Here is a 22,258-nt window from a genome sequence, read left to right on the forward strand (position 1 = left end):
AGCTGTCCGCTGTAGTGGTTGGTATATTGGGTCCAGGTCGATGTGTTTGTTGATGGAGTTTGTGGATGAATGCCATGCCTCTAGGAATTCCCTGGCTGTTCTCTGTCTGGCTTGCCCTATGATAGTAGTGTTTTCCCAGTCAAATTCATGTTGCTTGTTGTCTGAGTGTGTGGCTACTAGGGATAGCTGAAACTGACACCCGGAAGCGGCAAGGACAGACCACTATAAATACCGGAAGAAACATCAAAGAAGCGCTTCGCAGGAGGCTCCAGAGCACTGATGATGTCTCCTAGCCAGGGGACGAAACGTTTGCAACAAAAACTTCCAGCTCGGCGAACAGAACCACAACAACGAGCACCCGAGCTACAAATCTTCGCACAAACCTTAAAGGAATGTGTGTCATTTTTAGTTTTATTCACGCTGAATGATATTTACACATAATCACTTTAAGGGTCACTGCTTCGTGCCCAGCAGTAAGAACCCTTGGTTGATTTTTACTCTTTTTCTCTAAATCAAAGTAGTTGCTGTCTAACATGAAATAACTTACAGCAACCAAGTACAAATTGGGAATCAAACATGTCACATCTGGGTTTACACTGGAAGAAGCTTCTGTCTCTTAGTCCTTAGGGGAGCTCAACTTTCCAATCCAGACAATCATATAACCAATCTGTTGAAGATTATATCCCCTGAGCTGTGTAAGTTTGAGAAAAGGTTAGACATTGTGTGCTAAATGGCACTCATGGTGGTAAAGTAGGACAGGCTGAGCAACAAATAACAAGTGGTTGACTAGTTATTTAATCAGTTCTGGTATCCACCAAGCTACACTGTTCAGTGTACCCATGAGGAGAACAGTGGTACAATTCAAAAGGAGATCAACAGGAAGGGCTGACAAATGGCAAATGAAATTCATGCAGTTGTGAAGTGATGCGTATTAGATGGAAGAACATGGGCATTGCTGGCTAGGCCACCATAAATTGCCTACCAATAACTGACCTTGAGAATGGAGAGGCTGAATAGGCTGGCACTATTTTCCCTAGAGCATCGGAGGCTGGATGGGGGGGGGGTGACATTTATAAAATCATGAGGGGCATGGATAGGGTAAAAAGGTGAGGTCTTTTCCTCGAGGTGGGGCAGTCCAAACCTAGAGGGCATAGGTTTAAGGTGAGACAGGAAAGATATAAAAGGACCCAAAGGGCAACTTTTTCGTGCAGAAGGTGTTTTGTATGGAATGAGCTGCCAGAGGAAGTGATGGAGGCTGGTCCAGTTACAACATTTGAAAGGCATCTGGATAGGTATATGAATAAGAAGGGTTTGAAGGGATATGGGCTAAATGTTGGCAAGTGGGACTAGATTTATATAGGATATCTGGTTGGATAGACAAGTTGGACCGAAGGATCTGTTTCCATGCTGTATATCTCTATGACTCTGTCGTAGTGAACTGCCTTTTTAGTGCTGCAGACCATTGGTGTGGGCACCTTCACAATGCCATTAGGGAGGGATTTCCAGGATATTGGCCCAGCAGCACTGAATTTCCAGGCCAGGATGTAAAATGGATTGGATGGGAACTTGCAATGTTCCATGTATCCACTGCCTTGTCCTTTTAGATGTAGTGGTCGCAGGTTTGGAAGATACTGTCAAAGTCCTTGGTGAATTTTTGCAGAGCATCTTGTAGATGGTGCATGTTGCTGTTACTGTGCATCAATGGTGGAGGCTGTTAATGTTTGAGGATGTGATGTCAATCAATTAGATTTGTTTTTTTTTACTGGGTGGCATCAAGTTTCTTGACTATGGTTGGCACTATATTTGTTCAGACAGGTATGGAGTATTCCATCGCGTTGCTCATTTGTGCCTTACAGCTGAACAGGCTTTGGGAAGTCAGGAGGTGAGTTACTCACACAGGCATTCTAGCTTCTGACCTGCTGTTGTAGCCACAGTATTTAAATTGCTGGTCCAGTTCACTTTCTAGTTAATGGTAACTCCCAGAATCTTGATAGTGGACATTCAGCGATGGTGATCCCATTAAATGTCCTGTAGCTAGTTAGACTGTTTCTTGTTGAAGATGGTCATTACATGGCATTGTGAGGTGCAAATGCTATTTTGCCATTTGTCAGACCAAGCCTGGATACTGTTCTAGTTTGGACCTGAACTGCATCAGTAAATGAGGAATTGTGAATGATGCTGAACATTATGCAATTGTCAGCAAATATTCCTACTTCTGACCTGAAAAGAAGATTATTAATGAAGCAACTGAAGATTTCTGGCCCTGAGGGACTCCTGCATCTGCATCTGGGGCTGAGAATGGGTGAGCACATCAACATAAAGGGTGTAAGTGGAGGGCATACATACATAAGTAATTGAAATGGAAGGGCAGATTGAGAGAGTGGTTTAAAACAAAACACATAGGAACATGCAGAGCTGAACACAGAAGTTATGATAATCCTGCATAAACAATTGTTTGCTCTCACTTGTATATTGCACAGAGTTTTGGCATTACCTTAGGAGGATTTGAAAGAAATAGAGAGATTATAGCACAAAGAATGGTTCTAGGGATTAGAACTTTAGTTATATAGGAATTTTGGGCTGTTCTCCTTGGAGAAGAGGCGATTGGATAGAGATATTTAATATCATGCCAGGTATGGACACAGTAGGTAGGGAAAATAATTGCCATTGATGCAAGGATCAATAACCAGAGGATATAGCTTTAAGTTGTTTGACAAAAAAAAATGGCATTGTGATTAAAGAAACATTTTTACTAAGCGAGTCAGTAGGATCTGGAATGTGCATATGGTGGAGGCAGATTCATTCATTGCTTCCCAAAGGGAATTGCCTGGACTGCAGTGGTTCAAGAAGGCTGCTTCACCACCATCTTCTCGGGGTAACCAGGTGTGGGCAATCAAAGGTGGCCATCCAGTGACTCTCCTGTCCCACTAGTGAATTAAAAAAGAAGTTTGCAGGACTATGGGGAAAAGGCAGGGCTGTGGAACTCTGTGGTGTCCACTTGCCATGAGCTGATATGGCCACAACTGGCTGAGTGGCCTCCTTCTGTGCATTCTATAAATCTATTTACATATAATTTGAGAGCCAGGACTCTGCTTTCGGATCTCTAAGCCTGGTCTATCCTTCAATAAGATTGTGACTTGAGCTGGCTGTAGTCTTGGCTTCACTTTGCTATCTTGTCCCCTCCCCCCTCCATAACCCTTGACTCCCCTGTTTATCAAAAATCCACGTGACTCGGCCTTGAATATACCTATTTGATTCTATTCTGTCAACAGTATAATTCAGTAATTGCTACTATTTTGATCAGTTGGTTGTAGTGATTGTTCAAACAGGATTACATTGCGTGTAAAGGATTCATATGGATTCCTAGAAACTTAACGAGCCACAATCTACTGACAGGGTATCATGGGCTGAAGAGAGAGGATGACAACAGTTTGCTCCATCGCACTTTGGACAGCTTCCGGAAGGAGGTGGAGCGACGTGATGCCTACAGTGGGGTCGTACTGTTACACAGTCTGACTGGTGGCACAGGATCTGGTGAGAAAAACAAACAGGTCAAAGGTTAATCAAACAGCTGGCAGGCAGAAGTAGTTTCAACTGACCTCTGTTATGTTGAACTGTGTGTCATATTGTGAAAGCTCCACTAGAGACGCATGGTCTGTGCTCAAACTGCGCACCATTACTTCTTCATATAATCCAGGCCAATTATGGGCATGTTGTACTGCCAAGTGAGTTGTTGAAGTGAGGTCCCTGCTTGCCAGTTTAGATTAATATGAAAGATCCACTGAATTTTTTTTTGAGGAGCAGGGGAGTTTCCCAGTGAAAATTTCACTGTCACCTGACTTTAAACAAGCGTCATCGCTCTCCCAGTTGCAGGTTTTTCAGTGTCTGGATATATGAAAACCTAAATCAGAAAATACGGTAAGATGACCTAGCCCCCTCAATACACGTGAGGATTACAGGAAAAGTCTCCAGCATCCTAGGTGCCATATTTAATATTTACCATTCTTACAAGATCATTCCTGCCTCAGCAAGGTCGAGCTATGAGTGGAAAATATACAGTGAATTAGCATTTGCCATAAACTCCAGCAACGTGCTTCACAGGATTACTACGGTCTAGGCTGTGAAGAACCATCTGATTCTTAATTTTCCTCAAATGTAGCATAGAATTGTAGAAATAGCTTATGCAGAAGGAAGTCATGCACCACTTGTCTCTGCTGTTTCTGTTAAAGAGCTTAGCCCCATTCCCCACTGCTTCTCCATCACCATGCGATAATTTCCTTTCCAGCAATTTATTTAATTCACCTTTAAAATCATAATTGAATCTGTTTTCACCATCCTTTCAGTCACTGTATTCCAGATTATAAACATTTTCTCCTTGTGCCACCTCTTTTTTTTTTTAACAAGTTACTTTATATCATTGTCCTTTAGATTAGATTACATACAGTATGGAAATAGGCCCTTCAGCCCAACAAGTCCACACCGACCCGCCGAAGCACAACCCACCCAGATCCATTCCCCTACATTTACCCCTTCACCTAACACTACAGGCATTAGTGTTTGTGCACCTAACCTGCACATTTTTGGACTGTGGGAGGACACCGGAGCACCCGGAGGAAACCCACATAGACACAGGGAGAATGTGCAAACTCCACACAGTGAGTCGCCTGAGGCAGGAATTGAACCCAGGTCTCTGGCGCTGTGAGGCAGCAGTGCTAACCACTGTGCCACTGTGCTGCCCACTTTAGTTATTGACCCTCCTGCCACTGAAAACACTTCATTCTTATTTACTCTATTAAAACATTCAACAATTTTAAATATCTTGATAATTGTCTCATAACTTTCTCTGCTGTAAGATGAACAACCCAACTTGTCTCGAATAACCTACTGTCAAGAGCAGCACACCCAATGAAGAAAGTAGAATGCTATGGTAGAATGTGGAATCTTCAAGATTCAACTTGAAGGATCATCTTGCTATGCTCTGGAATTCAGTAACTGTTTCATTTAACAGATGAGTGCCTTCCTCAAATTAAGTGAATTACCCAACAAGATGCAACTCTCCGAGGTTTGTGAGAAGCAATGGCAAAAGGATGAGCCTGAAAGCAATCAAGGACATACTCTAAGATTGAATACGTCTTGACACTTTTAGAAATCTATTTCTTCTTTAAATATATCAGTGGCTTTGCCTCCACTACCATATGTGATAGACAGTTCCACAGGCTCATCATCCTCTAAGTGAAGAAATTGCTCGTCATCCCAGTCCTAAAATGGTTCACCACATTTTCTGAGACTGTTATCCCTTGATCTTGATGCCCCCCACCATCCCCACCTATCTCCATCTTCTTTATCTTTTGTTTTTTAAAGGGAAAATATCCTTCACTGTAGAGCTGGGGAAATTCAGGGTTAGTGTTTGACACAGAAGAAGGTCATTGGGAATGTTGTGCCTGTGCCAACTCTTTAAAAGAGCTGTCCAGTTAGTTCAACAGCCCAACTCATTCAATTCATTAGCAGGAAGGGTCACAGGATTCTGCCTTCACTCCACAGATACTGCCAGACCTGCTGGGTTTCTCCAGCAATTTTTGTTTTTATTCCAACTCTTTCCTGTTGTGCTGCAATATTTTTTGTTCAAATTTATATCCAATTCCCTTTTCTAAGACTCACTGTGTCTGGAAAGTTTTCTTCAGTCTTCCCTGTGTTCTATTGCTAAGTATTTCTTACTGACTGTGTCAAACCCACCCTGTGAATATTGAACTGTTCTATTCTGTTTCATCTTAATCTTCCCTGGGCACAGTGGCTTGGTGGTTAGCACTGCTGCCTCACAACGCCAGGGACCCGGGTTCAATCCCACCCTCAGGCAACTGTGTGGAGTTTGCATGTTCTCCCTGTGTCTGTGTGGGTCCCCCCAGACACAAAGATGTGCAGGTTAGGTGAATTGGCCATGTTAAATCACCCATTGTGTCCAGGTATGTGTAGGTTAGGTGGATTAACCATGGGAAGTGCAGGGTTACGGGTAAACGATGGGATCTGGGTGGGATGCTCTTCAGAGGGTCGGTGCAGACTCAATGGGCTGAATGGCCTGCTTCTGAATTGTAGTGTACTATGATTCTCTGTTCTAAGAAGAACAATCCTAGCTTCTTCTTTAAATATCCTATGTAGATTTGGCAAGACCTTGCTTCTGTCCAAAAATGTGAACACCAGCATTGAGCAGTACTGCACCTGCGTGATTTGTAATGTTTTACTTGATCTACTTTACTTTTGTATTCTGTGGCTCCACTAATAAAGCCCAGGATCCTACCTGCCTTTTAAGAGCTTACCACCATCAAAGATTTGTGGAAATGATTTCCCAGCTCTCTCTGAACCTACACCTCCTTTACAGTTGTATCTTTTAAATTATATTGCCTCTACTCATTCTTTCTCCTAAACTGCAACATTTTGCACAGCTTGACACTAAATGTTCAACTTGTTTTCATTGTCTTAGCTGATATAGCTGACAAACAGACACGGGAGCAGGGTGTTTGCATTTGAGCTGGAGAGCAGCTACGTGAGAAAGCACCTTCAGGAAGGGGCATTAAACAACTGAGGGGGTGATTATCACCTACCTGAACTAGTAACATAATATTTTACACCAGAAATTTAATAGAAGTGTCTCAAGAACAGACAATATAAAATTACTTTCCCCTCTAAACTGCCTAGAGCATAAAAGCTGGTCATGCTCAGTTAAGGAATACAATCTGGTTTATTGTGTCTAGAATAAAGCACTTGAGAAAGAAAGTGACCTCTCCCTTGCTGCTTTTTACATGGGATAATAAAACAAGTGGGAATGCACGAGCGAGGTAATAGCCTGTTATTTGCTGTTTGTGGGAGGTTCAGCACCAGACACTGCAGCTAAGCAGGATTTGTGAGTCTTTGCTGTTTACCCCTCTGTCTTCCTTTAGGCATTGATTCTGCATTGCATGCACTGAGATTCAATTCCACAGATGCCAACAGCTCTCTGATCTTAAACAGTGGTAAATCAATCTACCTCGGCTTTAAACGTGTTCAATGGCCATGTCTCCACTGGTCACTGGGGAAAAGAACTTCACAGATCACTAACCCACTCAAAGTTAAAATTCTCCTTATCTACTTCTTTAGTGAGACATGCCTCATTTTTTAAGCTCTGACCCCTAGTTCTCGTCTTTCCCACAAAGGGAAACATCCAAGGTAACAACCATTCAGAGAGAATCTAACCCTTGACATTCAATGGCATTATCATTGTTAAGTTCCCGACTGTCAACATACTGGGTGTTACCATTGATCAGAAACTGAAGTGGACCAGACCAACCAAATGAAATTTTGGATACGAGAGCAGGTTAGAGGCTAGAAATTCTAGTACCACAATATATGAAGGATATGAGTGGGTTTCAGAAAAAAGTTCATGACAATGGTTACATGGATAAGACTTCAGTTATGATGAATGATTGGAGAAGTTGGGAATGCTTTTCTCGGAGAGGAAATTGAGGAGTCTGGACAGTGTGGATTGGGTGAAACTATTCCCGCTCATGAACACAGCAACATCCAGAAGGCACAGATTGAAAGTGTTTTACAAAAGAGGCAAATGCGAAGTGATAATAATCGTTTTACACCAAGCGTAGTTAGGGTCTGGAATGCAATAAAGGCAGGTTCAACTGAAGCAATGAGTAATCATTTCAACAGAAACAATTGGGAGGGTTGCGAGAAAAAAGTGAGAGATTGGCATCAAGTTAAAATGCTTAGACAGCCGTTCAGACATGATGGGGATGAATGGCCTTGTTCTACACCTGTAATTCTAAGGTTACACCTGTAACAATTCTGTGATTCTAAGGTCAGTAACTCACCTCTGGACTCCACAGTGTCCCTCCACCCTCTGCAAGGCACAAGTTATGAGTATCATGGAATACTCCCCACTTGCTTGGATAAGTACAGGTTCAACAACATTTAAGAAGCTTGATACCGTCCAGAACAAAGCAGCCCAATCATTGGCTCCACCTTCAACATTCACTCCCTTCATCTATGCATGTTAGTAGCATTGTGTACCATCTACAAGATCCACTGCACTAACTCACTAAGACTCCTTTGACAGCACCTTCCAAAATGACCTCTGCCATCTAGAAAGAGAAATGGAGGAACACAACCAAGTCACACACTATCCTTTCTTAGAAAGAGAATATATTGCTGTTCTTTCACTGTTGCTGGATCAAAAACCTGGAACTCCCTTCCTCGCTGTCCCTACACAGTAAGGACTGCAGTGGTTCAAGAAGACAGTTCCACCAACTTCTGCAGGGAAATTTGGGATGAGCAATAAATGCTGGCCCATCCAGTGCCACACCCCACGAGCAAGTTAGAAAAAATATCGCTCTGGGTCAACAACAGAAGGACTTGGGGTGCTGTGTCTTGGGGAGACTGAATGGCCAGCAACTCATCCTCCATCCAGATAAGGGAATGACACAGAGACTGAAAACCACCTTCTGGTACTTGACCAGGTAGCAGAGAGACTGACTGGATCCAGGCAGCTGCTGACTGGGACCTAGAGCTATTGAACAACCCTGAAACTAGCTTAGCCTGGCATGGCAGAAACAAAGAGTCAAAATGTGTGTGATGCTGGAAAAACATTGCAGGTCAGGCAGCATCTGAGGAGCGGGAGATTTGACTTTTTAAGCATAAGCCCTTTATCAGGAACATGGAGGTAAATAAGGAGTGGGGCTGGGGAGAGGGTGATAGGTGGATGCAGGTGGGAGGTCATTTTGATAGATCAGTCGGGAGGGTGGAGCGGATAGGTGGGACCCCGACTAATGCACCTAGCAGTACAGGCAATTTAGCATGGCTAGTTCACCTAACCAGGGCATCTTTGGACTGTGGGAGGAAACCGGAGCACCTGGAGGAAACCCATGCAGACACGGGGAGAACGTGCAAACTCCACACAGACAGTCACCTGAGGCAGGAATTGAACCGGATCCCTGGTGCTGTGAGGCAGCAGTGCTAACCACTGAGCCACCGTGCCACCCCACGATGGACAGGTAGGACTGGTCAAGAAAATTGAGCCAAATTAAATATGGTGACATGGCACGTTACATTGAGTAATAATTTCCCCTCATCATAGAAATTAACAGGTACCCACAGTCTGAGGTCTGGCATCCAGTCAGGCCTCTCATATAATTTATCAATGCACTAAGCTCAGAATGACAAGGCAAAAGTTTGAAATCTCAGTCAAATGACCAGGCCCCAGAGGTGCCCTTCAGCTGTAACTCTTTGCAGAGGATCAGATCAGCTGGCAGCCAAGAGTAAGCAAAAAGATTCAGAGCTACAGCCGCTAGTTTAAGTACCCAGTTGCCTGCTCACCACCCAGTTAAGGGACAGCACACAGATTGAATGCTGCTAGCTGGCAGCTGAGTGGATGGTAGCAGGAAGCACTGGTTAGGTGCAGGTGGACACTCTAGCTGGCTTCCGGTATTGTTGAACTGTGCCTGAAACTACTTAGCTGCACTTCTAAGGACTGCCCAAAAGGTGTCTGAAACGTCTGGGTGAGAGTAGGAAATGGGGACTGCCATTGGAGTACAGGAGAGTCCCTAAGCTGAGCAGCCTCATCAAAATATCCGAATGGAAAATAACCCAACCAGTGAGCGTGGAGCATGACTGTCCAAAAATCAAGTATGGCTAAAACGTGTGAAATGGTTAACCAAAGTATTGAAAGTACATTCAGAAACTAGATCTGAAGATGGGGAAATGGTTAACCAGTGAATAGGCTAAATAGAACATTACAGCGCAGTACAGGCCCTTCGGCCCTCGATGTTGCGCTGACCTGTCATACTAATCTGAAGCCCATCTAACCTACACTATTCCATGTACGTCCATATGCCTGTCCAATGATGACTTAAATGTACTTAAAGTTGGTGAATCTACTACCATTGCAGGCAAAGCATTCCATACCCTTACTACTCTCTGAGTAAAGGAACTACCTCTGACATCTGTCCTATATCTATCGCCCCTCAATTTAAAGCTACACCCCTCGTGCTCGCTGTTACCATACTTGGAAAAAGGCTGTCCCTGTCCACCCTATCTAACCCTCTGATTATCTTATATGTCTCTATTAAGTTGCCTCTCAACCTTAATATTAACCAAATATCTTTAAAAAACTGATTCAAAGAGAGATAGTTAACTAAAATGTTGAAAATAACGTTTGGGGATTAAGTCTGAAAGGAGGGCCATTCTGCCCTTTGAAGTGCTCAAGGAAGTTACTCATTACAAGGGTAGTTAGGGATGGACAATGAATGCTGCTCTTGGTAGCAATGCTTACATCTGGTGAAAGAATAAAGATCTGAAAAACCCAAGTCTTGGCCCAGACCTTGCTACAAATGGAAACGGATTAAGTTTGGTCTGTGAAGGAGCTGTTACAGACACTATGGGGTCAAATAGCTTCCTCTTATAGTGTAAAATTCTGCATTTCTAATTATCATGAGCGATGTTGCACATTGTCCACTCATCAGTGAACATTCTCACTTCTGACCTTATGATGGGGGTGGTGATTGTCATTGATGAAACATTGATGACAATTGGGCCTAGCACACTATTCTGAGCATTTGAAGGGTGGTGTCAGCACAGTGGTAAAGTCCTTAACTCTTGATCCACATGGTCTGTGTTCAAGTCCCATCTGCTCCAGAGCTGTGTAATAGCATCTGTCAACAGTTTGGTAAGAAAATATCCAACCTGAGGAATTACTGCAGTCTTATCCTGGAGCTGAATGATTGACCTAAAATAACTATGACCATCCACATTTGTCCCAGGTATAACTATCAACCAGCAGATCTGGTTGACTTCACCCTTTCAAGGGCATTAACTCAGCCGAACGCAGCCTTGATCTCAAGGCTGCCACTGTCACCTCATCGCTGGTGTTCAGCTCTTCTTATTCATGTTTGGATCAAGGGATGCAATGAGGTCAAAACTGCTTCTAATGCAATTATATCCTGTTGTAAATTAATCACTTCACCTGATGAAAGAGCAGCGCTCCAAAAGCTTGTGATTTAAAATAAACCTGTTGGACTATAAAAGCAAATTACTGCAGATGCTGGAATCTGAAACCAAAAGAGAAGATGCTGGAAAGTCTCAGCAGGTCTGGTAGCATCTGGAAGGAGAGAAAAGAGCTGACGTTTCGAGTCTAACTGACAAAGCTTTGACAAAGGGTCAGTTAGACTCGAAATGTCAGCTCTTTTCTCTCCTTCCAGATGCTGCCAGACCTGCTGAGATTTTCCAGCATTTTCTCTTCTGGCTTCTGTTGGACTATAACCTGGTGTCGAGTGACTTCTGACTTTTTCCAGCTCAGTCCAACACTTGCACCTCCACATCATTAAATTAAGGAGCCCAAAACTCCCCATGGTACTCCAAATGTGGTCAGCAATGCCTTTTATAATTGTAGCAAAACTTCACTAACTTTATATTTGATCGCACCTGTGAAATACAACAGCATTCTCTTTGCCTTCCTAATCACTTGTTGTACCTGCACACTAATGTTTTGTAATCAGAGCTTGTGTTACACACAATGGAACTGAAAAGGCTACCAAAGACATGATCAGTATTTTCTTAGCCTCAAGGGATTCCTGAGTGGTTGACACTTAGGGGACACCTCCCATTCCACAATTGTAATGCTTTCTCTAACTGAACCTGGTAGGGACAGGGTGGGACAGTATTTGAGGCCTCAAGGTGACCTAGAGCTGCTCATTTATTACATGTCAAATCATTATAGGAGTCTTGCTGCTATTCAAAGGTGAAAATAAGCCCCACTTAACTCATACCATGCTCAGCATAACAGGGCTGAGAAAAAGAACACTTTACTGTTTTGTGATTTTTTTTCTGTTAATACCATATGATTATGCAAATCCACTGAATCACATCAATGTGGTGAAAAGGAAGAGGCAAAATTAATCTGTCTTCAAAAATGACAACAGGAGAAATTACGGTGAAAGTAATTTTTTATGAAGACAGGCAGTGATACTACATCATGGACTTGCAGTTCCAGACATGATATTTCCCCCATAAGTCACCAGGTGTTGTTGGTAAGGCTAAACTATTATGTAAAGTTGCATTTTTTAATGACTCAGCCCATTATATAATCTGCTTTGCTTCCCTCCTTGATAATTGAAGGCTGTACAACCACTGATGAACTGAGCCACTGTCAAACTTCATGAGGAAAATGTTCAAACCCTACATTTACATCGTGCTCTCCGTGAGCTCAGGTCTTTTCAAAGTGCTTCACAGCCAATAAATAATTTAGAAGAGCAATTCCTGCTACAATGTAGGAAAATATGGTAGCTAATAAGGGCCTACAAAGATTTTTTAAAAATATTTTTATTGAAAAATTTTTCTTTGCAAAATTAGAAAGTTACAGAAACATGAAAGTATAGCACCAAAACATCAAAAACAACAATAAACAATGAACCAACTACAGTACTATGCTACTGTAGAAAAGAAATCAAAACTCCACTAATTACAAATCAATAAATAAATAACGCCACTTTAGTGCAACAAGACCATAGCTCTCAACCTTCGAGAGCATCAATTATTAAACCCACATTTGTTTGAAAGTCTTCCTCTCATGGCCTGAGGTTTATCAGACCAGACCATCATGGCAAGACAAAAGCCCTAATCAAAATGGCAGACAGATCGGCTTCCGAGTCATTCAAAAGGGCTGCCTACAAACATTTAACAAGGTATTAAAATGACCAGATAGTGAGCACCAGATTTTCATCATCAAATGGATATTGAGAGTCTGGAATTTTCCTGGCTAAATGATCCTTTTCGCTTTGTAGGGAAGTGCACCTGCCCTATTCCTGTGTTGAGGAGTTGGCCACAGATTGGAGACAGACCCACCATCTGCAGGCAGCAGTGGAGACTGGAGGATGGCAAGGTTAAGTTAGAAAACAGCATAACTGTATTCATGGTCATCCAGCCCTTAATCTCTCAGTGTCCAAAGCACTCTCAAATGTCCCATGCCCCTTTTGCCCCTTCCATGTGTATTCACCCAGTATGCACTAAGTACATAACTAATCAACCATACAATGTTGCGAGCAAGTCATTGAAATTTTAACCAAAATAAACATCTGATGGTGGTTGGGCCTAGCACACTATCCTGAGCATTTGATGGGTGGTGTCAGCACAGTGGTAGCGTCCCTAACTCTGATCCACATGGCCTATGTTCAAGTCCCATTTGCTGTGTAATAACATCTGTCAACAGGTTGATAAGAAAATATCCAAGCTGAGAAATTACTGCAGTCTTATCCTGGAGCTGAGATGATTGACCTAAAACAACCATGATAAAAATACATTTGATCAACATTGCCTATCTTACTTTTCAATACAAAATTAAATCAAACACAGGCATTGGAGGAAACCTTTAAACCACTTTATGTGTTTTTAATCTCATCCAAATAAGATAATAAGCATTCAAAAACCTGGAAGAACAGCAAACAAAAGCAAGCACATCCCTTTGTACCGAATAAACAAACAACTGCTAGAATGAGTCTATATTGCACTTTCGAATCTCAGCCTGCGTCTTCCATTACAGGAAAGGCTGAATGCCTACGTTTTTTTGTGTGTTTCTCGCAGCACCAGATAGGGTTCCCTCATGGTTCCTGCCCCTCTGAGAAGACTTAAAGCATGTCTTCTGTAAAAGTTGGCCTGACTCCAAGGAAATCAGGAGAGTCTGAGTAGAGACAGTAGAATTATTGAGTGTAGGTTCACTGGCCACACCCTTATCCTGTGCCAGCAAAAGTCGCTGAAAATAGGAATCAGGAGTATTTCTGGATCGGGTTCCACCTCCTAACTTTAAAGCCTTTCCACCTCTGTGCCAACATGGATGGTGGTGTGAAAATGCCCCTAGTTTAGGTATAATTGTTGGCCAACATACCGAGGTCAATTCTCTTGACCTTCTTCAAGGTGTTACATCTCCATAGAGGGCTGACTGAACTTTAATTTGACAGCCCATTTAAAAAATGGTTCTTCTGACAGCGCAGCTGCCCCTTCGGACTGTCCTGGAAGATTCAGACCCGATTGTGTGCTTTCAGCTCCATGTCTCATCTTTCTCAACTGAGAATGCTATATACATCCAAAGAGACAGTGGAAGGTAGTGACCTGTTGATATCATTGGCCTTCTTGAGCCTGAAAGCTTTTCTGACCTGGAGCGGTGAATATTTTCTTTCCTGTAGGATTGGGTGCACACTTGTGTGAATCAATCCGGGAGGAGTTTCCAGTGGGTTACATTCTCTCTGTGACGGTCGCTCCACACCAGGTGGGGGAAAGTCCACTCCAACATTACAATTCCCTGCTCTGCCTTTCTTGGCTTCAGAGGTAAGATTTCCCCTCAGTTGTTATATGCTTTAAACATTTGTTTTTCTGTCTGAATGTTTGTGGTCTTCAAACTGATGGGAACAGACACTTTCTATTTCTGGCCACCAGGTGGCAGCATTAAGCATTCCTGATAGAAAAAGTTAAACTTCCCTTCCACTTGTGGTCGCATGTTGGATACCTTACCTTTGCGACCAGGATATCTTACAGGATATCTCAGAAAGAGAAAGACACTAAGTGCAGTGCCTGATATTTGCTCAACTGTATCAGCCTGTTAGGCTCAGTGGCTAGATCTCTCCTCTTCTGTATCATGATGTGGAGGTGTCGGTGTTAGACTGGGGTTAACAAGGTCTAATGTCACACAACACCAGGTACTGGTCCAACAGGTTTATTTGAAATCATAAACTTTCAGACTGCTGCTCTTTTGTCAGGAGAAGACTTAACCTGACAAAGAGCAGGGCTCAGAAAACTTGTGATTTCAAATAAGCCTGTTGGACTATAACCTGATGTTATGTGACTTATGACCTCTCTGAATCAGATGATGGTGCCTGACATTGGTAACACTGAGGAAGTGCTGCCACAGTCAGAAATGTTGCCCATTCGATGAGATATTAAACTAAGGCTTCGTCATCACAATCTCTCAGCTGAATGTAGAAGATCTCAAGACATTTTGTGCAGAAGACTAGGGGAGTCCTTTTGGGTGACAATTATCTTATGCCTTCAGAAGAAGTCTCCTTTTGCAACATCAGCATTGCCTCCTTTTCAAGCCAAATGTGAAATCTAGTTTGGGCTGTTCTATCCAACGTCATTTTTCTTTTGTGTGTTTGACATTAATGTAGGTATGCTGATGGGGTACTCCTGTTTCACAATGACGATGTGTTGCGCAGAATGCAGGTCTTGTGTGGAAAGAAGATTGACCATGCCCCAGCTCTACAGCCGCCAATTTCCTTGTCGGACATGAACACACACATTGCTTCCTGCCTGGCTGGATTGATGTACCCAGTAAGCAACCTCCGAACCCAAAGGTAGACATTCAGTCTATGCCAAAGCTGTGCCAAAGATTTTGATTTGAGTTGATTTTATGATTGTCAGGTGTACCAAGATACAGCGCAAGTATTGTTTTGTGTGCTATCCTGTCAAATCATACCTTACACAAGTACACCAGGGTAATGGAACAGAATGTAGAATATAGTGTTACAGCTACAGAGAAGGTGCAGAGAATGATCAACTTTAATATATGAGAGGTCTGTTCCAAAGTCTGATAACAATGGGGAAGAAGCTGCCCTTGGATCTGTTGGTGTTTTCAAATTTTTGTATCTTCTGCCTAATGGAAGAGGGTAGAAGAGCGTATAACTGAGATGGGAGGGGTTTTTGATTATGTTGGCTGTTTTCCCGAGGCAGCAGGAAATATTGATGGACTCAGTGGAAGGAAGAGGCTGGTTTACATGATGGACTGGGCTGCATTCACAACTGTCTGTAATTCCATGCAGTCTCAGGAAGAGTAGTTGCCATACCAAGTAGTGATGCATCCAGGTAGGATGCTTTCCATAGTGCATTTATAAAAGTTGGTAAGAGCTGGATTTCCTTCACCTCCTGAGGAAGTAGAGGCATTGGTTTGCATTCTTAACCATAGCATTGATGTGGATGGACCAGGACAGATTGTTGGTGATATTTACTCCTAGTATGTTCTGGATGCTGAGAGACAATTGGGGTGACTTAGAATGAGCACGTTGCTTCATGATGCTTTGGCATTACACACCTGGAATCTCCCAGTTTCAGTGACAAAACCTACATCCTCCATCTCCCATAACCTTAACACTGCCCCAATCCTCAGTTTGGGAATCACTGTCCTGTTGGGTAAACAAGTAAATCCTGTTTTTGATCTGCAATTTTGAGTCGTAGAATCATAGAAGTATACAGCAACTCATCCATGCCGACCAGATATCCCAACCTAATCTAGTTTCACTTGCCAGCAGTTGGCTCATATCCCTCTAAACTCTTCCTATTCATATACCCATCCAGATGCCTTTTAAATGTTGCAATTTGTACCTGCCTCCATCACTTCCTCTGGCAGCTCATTCCACACATGTACCACCCTCTAGGAGAACAAATTGTCCCTTAGGTCCCTTTTTTATCTTACCCTTCTCACCCTAAACCTATGCCACCCCAGGGAAAAGACTTTGTCTATTTATCCTATCCATGCCCCTCATGATTTTATAAACCTCCATTAGGTCACCTCTCAGCCTCTGACACTCCAGGGGAAACAGCCCCAGCCTATTCAGCCTCTCCCTATAGCTCAAATCCTCCAACCCTGGCAACATTCTTGGAAATATTTTCTGAACCCTTCAAATTTCACAACATCCTTCCGATAGGAAAGAGACCAGACTTGCACGCAATATTCCAAAAGTGGTTGAACCAACATCCTGTACTGCCGCAACATGACCTTCAAACTCCTATACTCAGTGCTCTGACCAATAAGGGAAAGCAAACCAAACACCTTCTTCACTATCCTATCTTTCTGCGACTCTACTTTCAAGGAGCCTCGAACCTGCACTCCAAAGTCTCTTTATTCAGCAACACTCCCTAGGACTTTAGCATTAAGTGTATAAGACCTGCTAAGATTTGCTTTCCAAAAATGCAGCACCTCGCTTTTATCTAAATTAAACTCCATCTGCCGCTCCTCAGCTCATTGGCCCATCTGGATGACTGATGTAATTCTCAGAGTAACGGGTAATTTTCACACAGGGATTAGCGGCAAGTTCCTGTTTTAATCTCCTCAACATCATGACTAATCTTTTGAGAACCAAGTTCACTGTGAATTGGCTATAGTTTACCCAACTATTCCTATGGTAAGTACTGTTTGAGAAAGATTGGGAGAATTAAACCAGTTTCAGCTCTGCGGAATAGAACGTATGGACAATCTCCATACATTCTGTTAGTTTGCAGGAAACATTGAATTTTGTTTTCCATTTTATTTCTGTGGAGCTGACATTCAGTTAAAATCCTTGAACAAGATTTTAGAATCCAAATTAATTTTATTTCCCATGACTCCGAGGTAATAATGTGTTGATGAACACTTTTTAATAGATATTTTTATCGAAAATTTAAAATGTTTTTACACGTTTACAAAAGAAAACTAAAAAAAACAAGTGTAAACATTGATATACAATTAAATCTTAAATAAATAATAACCAAAATCTATCAAACAGAAATAAAGAAATACCGAGAGAAAAAAAAACAAAACTCAACTAACTACTCATCCAACCTATAACTAACCAGAGCGTCTGATTAAATCTCTTACATTATTCAAGAGAGAAAAAAACAATGGATAACACAAAAATTGAGCAGTGAGATACATGCTCGGAATGTGTTAACATCAGACCATAACAAAACCCATATTTGTGTGGGATTCCTCTTCCAAGGGGCCCCGGACCAGCCAGGTTCACCCTCTCAATTAAATAAGAGCCCTTGTTAGGATGACTGAAATATCTGTATTTGTGTAATTCAAGAAGGGCTGCCATATTTTATGGAATAATTCGTTTTTTTTGGTGCACCATATTTGTAAGGAAGTCAAGGGGAATATATTCCATAATTAATCTGTGCCAATTTGAAAGTCCAGGGGAGCCCTCAGCTATCCAGTTTACCAAAATATTTTTCCTTGCACAGAAAGAGAGAATGGAAAATAATCTCTTCCCTGTCGTAATTTCAGGTGTTCTTTATCCAATAAGTGTGTCTCCTGGAGGAGAGCGATATCAACCGTTTCTTTCTTGAGGTTTGATAATATTTTCTTCCTTTTGATTGGTGAGTTACTCCCCGTGACATTCCAGGCGCACCATTTAATCGACTGATTAACCATAATCACCGGGCAAGTCTGAGACCCCTCGGGAGAAGTAACCCTATCCAAAACATCCTGAGCATACAGCATATAAAATTCACAAAAATAAAGGCTCTTTAATACACTCAGATCAATATAATAAAAAACTATTTCGAAATTAAAAAAAAGTAGTTAAATGGAGATTTTCCCTCTTGTTCACAGGGGACACCACTTCCTTTCCAAAAGCCCATCATAACCTCTCCCAACCAGTGCCCCACCCTTGACTCAGGTAGGAAAAAGAAAATGCAAAAATACTACTGAGCTAGAATTAACAATGTGTACCCTACCCCCCAATATTGAAATGTTGGTCCACGCCCTCCAATAACCCATCCTCCTGTCCTGGCACCTTCCCCTGCCACTGCAGGAATTGCAAAACCTGCGCCCACACCTCCTCCCTCACCTCCATCCAAGGCCCCAAAGGAGCATTCCACATTCATCAAAAGTTTTACCTGCACATCCACCAATATTATTTATTGTATCCGTTGCTCCCGATGCGGTCTCCTCTACGTTGGGGAGACTGGACGCCTCCTAGCAGAGCGCTTTAGGGAACATCTCTGGGACAACTGCACCAATCAACCACACCGCCCTGTGACCCAACATTTCAACTCACCCTCCCACTCAACCGAGGACGTGGAGGTCCTGGGCCTCCTTCACCGCCGCTCCCTCACCACCCGATGCCTGGAGGAAGAACGCCTCATCTTCTGCCTTGGAACACTTCAACTCCAGGGCATCAATGTGGACTTCATCAGTTTCCTCATTTCCCCTTCCCCCACCTCACCCCAGTTCCAAACTTCCAGCTCAGCATTGTCCCCATGACTTGTCCTACCTGCTTATCTTCCTTTCCACTCTCCTCCCTGACGTATTACCTTCATCCCCACCTCCATTCACCCATTGTACTCTTTTCTACCTTCCCCCACCCTCCTCCCTGACCTATCGCCTCCATCCCCACCCCCATTAACCTATTGTACTCCATGCTACTTTCTCCACACCCCCACCCTCCTCTCATTTATCTCTCCACCCTGCAGGCACTCTGTCTGTATTCCTGATGGAGGGTTTTTGCCCGAACTGTTGATTTTGCTGCTCCTCAGATGCTGCCTGAACTGCTGTGCTTTTCCAGCACCACTCTAATCTAGACTCTGGTTTCCAGCATCTGCAGTCCTTGTTTGTACCTATAATACCTTCATTCTGTTAGTGCCCAAAAAAAAATTTCAAGAAGAACAGGGAAATCATCACCAGGGTTTTGGTCAATATTTATCACTCAGTCAAAGTTAACAAAGACAGATATTATTGCATTACTATTTGTTGGAGCTTGCTGTGTGCAAATTGGCAACACATTTTTTACTTCACAACAGTGACAATGCTTCAAATATGTATAATTGCCTGTAAAGCTCTTTAGGATGACCTATTGTGAAAGGTACTATCTAAATCAAAGTCTTTTTTAAAACTACATTGGTTATATAACATTGTATTTTTAACATCTAACCCTCAACTTACCTCAACGAATACGTTCCTTACACTTCCATAACTGGCTTTGTGTACATTGACAGGCTGTAGGTTAGTAAGCAGGCAGGAGTGGTGCAATAAGGTGCCTTGCTTTAGCAGCTTGCCACTGCTGACCAGAACCGTGACTGTAAAAGCAGTGGGGGAGTAGCACCATTGCCAGGTGAGGTCCTGACGTGGTCTAGTAAGGACCTCCTGCCCCATCCTGACATTGTACAGATTTAACATCAGAGGAGAGGCCTCTGCCAATGTGACAGTAGATAGAGCATCAAGTTAATGAGAGAGCTGGGTCAGATAAAACAAAATTTAAATGTCTGAAGTGAAAAGCTGGAGTGCATAATAGCAATTTGGAAAAATAATCTATAAGGTTATGGCAGAAAGTGCATGAGTGAATTGAATTCATTGTCATGTGTACCGAGGCACAGCAATACAGGCAGATCACCTACTTAATGACTGATGCCGCATTAGGAATAATAGTCAGAAGTTAAAATTAGAGACAGTATAACAGAACACATGAAGCATGATTAGCAACATAGATGATTCAGTCACACATGTAGAGGTGAATGGGTTTCAGCTTCTCAGAGAACAATGAATATATTCATTGAATATATTCAAGGCTGTGTCAGACACATGTTTGATGGAACATAGAACTATGCAGCACAGGAACAGGCCCTTCGGCCCACAATCTTCGACCTGCCCTTAGTCCATATCTCTCCATTCCTTACATGTTCATGTGCTTATCTAAAAGTCTCTTAAACACGCCTATCATATCTGACTCCACCACCACTCCTGGCAGTGTGTCCTACACTTGTACCACTCTCTGTGTCAAAAAAAAACTTCCCCTCACATCTCCCTTGAACTTTCCCCCTCTCATCTTAAATGCATGCCCCCTAGTTTCAGACATTTGCGGTTTGGGAAAAAGATTCTGACCATTAACCCTTATGCTACTTATAATTTTATAAACTTCTATCAAGTCTCCCCTCAGCCTCCACTGCTCCAGAGAAACCAGCCCATGTCATACCCACTAATCCACGCAGCATCCTGAATTCTTCTGCACCATCTCCAAAGCCTCCACTAACCTCCTGTAATGTGATGACCAGAATTGAATGAAATATTCTACGTGCGGCCTCACCAAAGTCTTACAAAGCTGCAACATGATTCTTGTAATCAATTCCTCGACCAGTAGAGACAAGCATATCGTACACCTTCTCTACCTCCCCTATCTACTTGCGTGGCCACTTTCAGGGACTGGAACCCAAGATCCTTCTGCCATTTCTCTGCCCATATTAGATTAGATTAGATTACTTACAGTGTGGAAACAGGCCCTTCGGCCCAACAAGTCCACACCGACCCGCCACCCACCCAGACCCAACATTTACCTCTTCACCTAACACTACGGGCAATGTAGCATGGCCAATTCACCTAACCTGCATGTTTTTGGATTGTGGGAGGAAACTGGAGAACCCGAAGGAAACTCACGCAGACACGGGGAGAATGTGCAAACTCCACACAGGAGTCGCCTGAGGCAGGAATTGAACCTAGGTCTCTGGCGCTGTGAGACAGCAGTGCTAACCACTGTGCCACCCACACCACTGTGCCACCATGCCGCCATTGAGCTGTATCCCGCTGTAACCTTTGACAACCTTCTACATTATCCACAATTCCACTGATCTTTGTATCATCTTCAAACATACTAACCCACCCATCTGCATTTTTATCTAAGCCATTTATATATCTCACAAGCAGCAGTGGTCCCAGTAGTAATGAAGAGGATTGATGAGTGCAGAGTGGTGAATGTGATCCATATGGACTTCGGTAAGGCATTTGACAAGGTTCCTTGTGGTAGACTGATTAGCAAGGTTAGATCTCATGGAATACAGGGAGAACGAGGTATTTGGATACAGAACTGGCTCAAGGGTAGAAGACAGAGGGTAGTGGTGGAGGGTTGCTTTTCAGACTGGAGGCCTGAGACCAACAGTGTGCTAAAGGATTGTTGCTGAGTCCACTGCTTTTCATCATTTATATAAACAATTTGGATGTGAACAGGAGTTGTGGTTAGTAAGTTTGCAGATGACACTAAAATTGGAGGTGTAGTGGACAATGAAGAAGGTTAGGTCAGAGTACAAAAGGATCTTCATAAGATGGGCCAAGGGGCCAAGGAATGGCAGATGGATAATTTAGATAAATGTGAGATGCTACATTTATACACTTAATGGTTAGGTTTGGGGTTAGTTGCTGAACAAAGGGACCTTGGAGTGCAGGTTCATAGTTCCTTGTAAGTGGAGTCCCAGATAAACTTTGATATGCTTACCTTTATTGGTCAGGGCATTGAGTATAAGAGTTAGGAGGTCATGTTGCGGCTATCCAGGACATTGTTTAGGCCACTTTTAGAATATTGTGTGCAATTCTGGTCTCCCTCTTATAGGAAGAATGTTGTGAAACTTGAAAGGGTTCAGAAAAGATTTACAAGGACGTTGCCAGGGTTGGAGGGTTTGAGCTATAGAGAGAGGTTGAATAGGCTGGGGTTTTTTTCCTGGA

General features: G+C 42.8%; 1 protein-coding gene across 2 annotated transcripts in view; it reads left to right on the forward strand.

Annotated features, from left to right (window-relative positions):
• The window catches only part of LOC132815479 (tubulin delta chain-like), an 84,192-nt gene that overhangs the window by 30,251 nt on the left and 31,683 nt on the right, over positions 1-22,258 (forward strand). For both annotated transcript variants that reach the window (XM_060824441.1, XM_060824442.1), the window contains exons 5-7: positions 3,397-3,534; positions 14,208-14,349; positions 15,186-15,371. In XM_060824441.1, coding sequence (XP_060680424.1) covers positions 3,397-3,534; positions 14,208-14,349; positions 15,186-15,371 — 466 coding nt within the window. The remainder of the gene's footprint in view (positions 1-3,396; positions 3,535-14,207; positions 14,350-15,185; positions 15,372-22,258) is intronic.

This window comes from Hemiscyllium ocellatum, chromosome 4, assembly GCF_020745735.1.
Source record: "Hemiscyllium ocellatum isolate sHemOce1 chromosome 4, sHemOce1.pat.X.cur, whole genome shotgun sequence".
Classification (NCBI taxonomy): Eukaryota; Metazoa; Chordata; class Chondrichthyes; order Orectolobiformes; family Hemiscylliidae; genus Hemiscyllium; species Hemiscyllium ocellatum.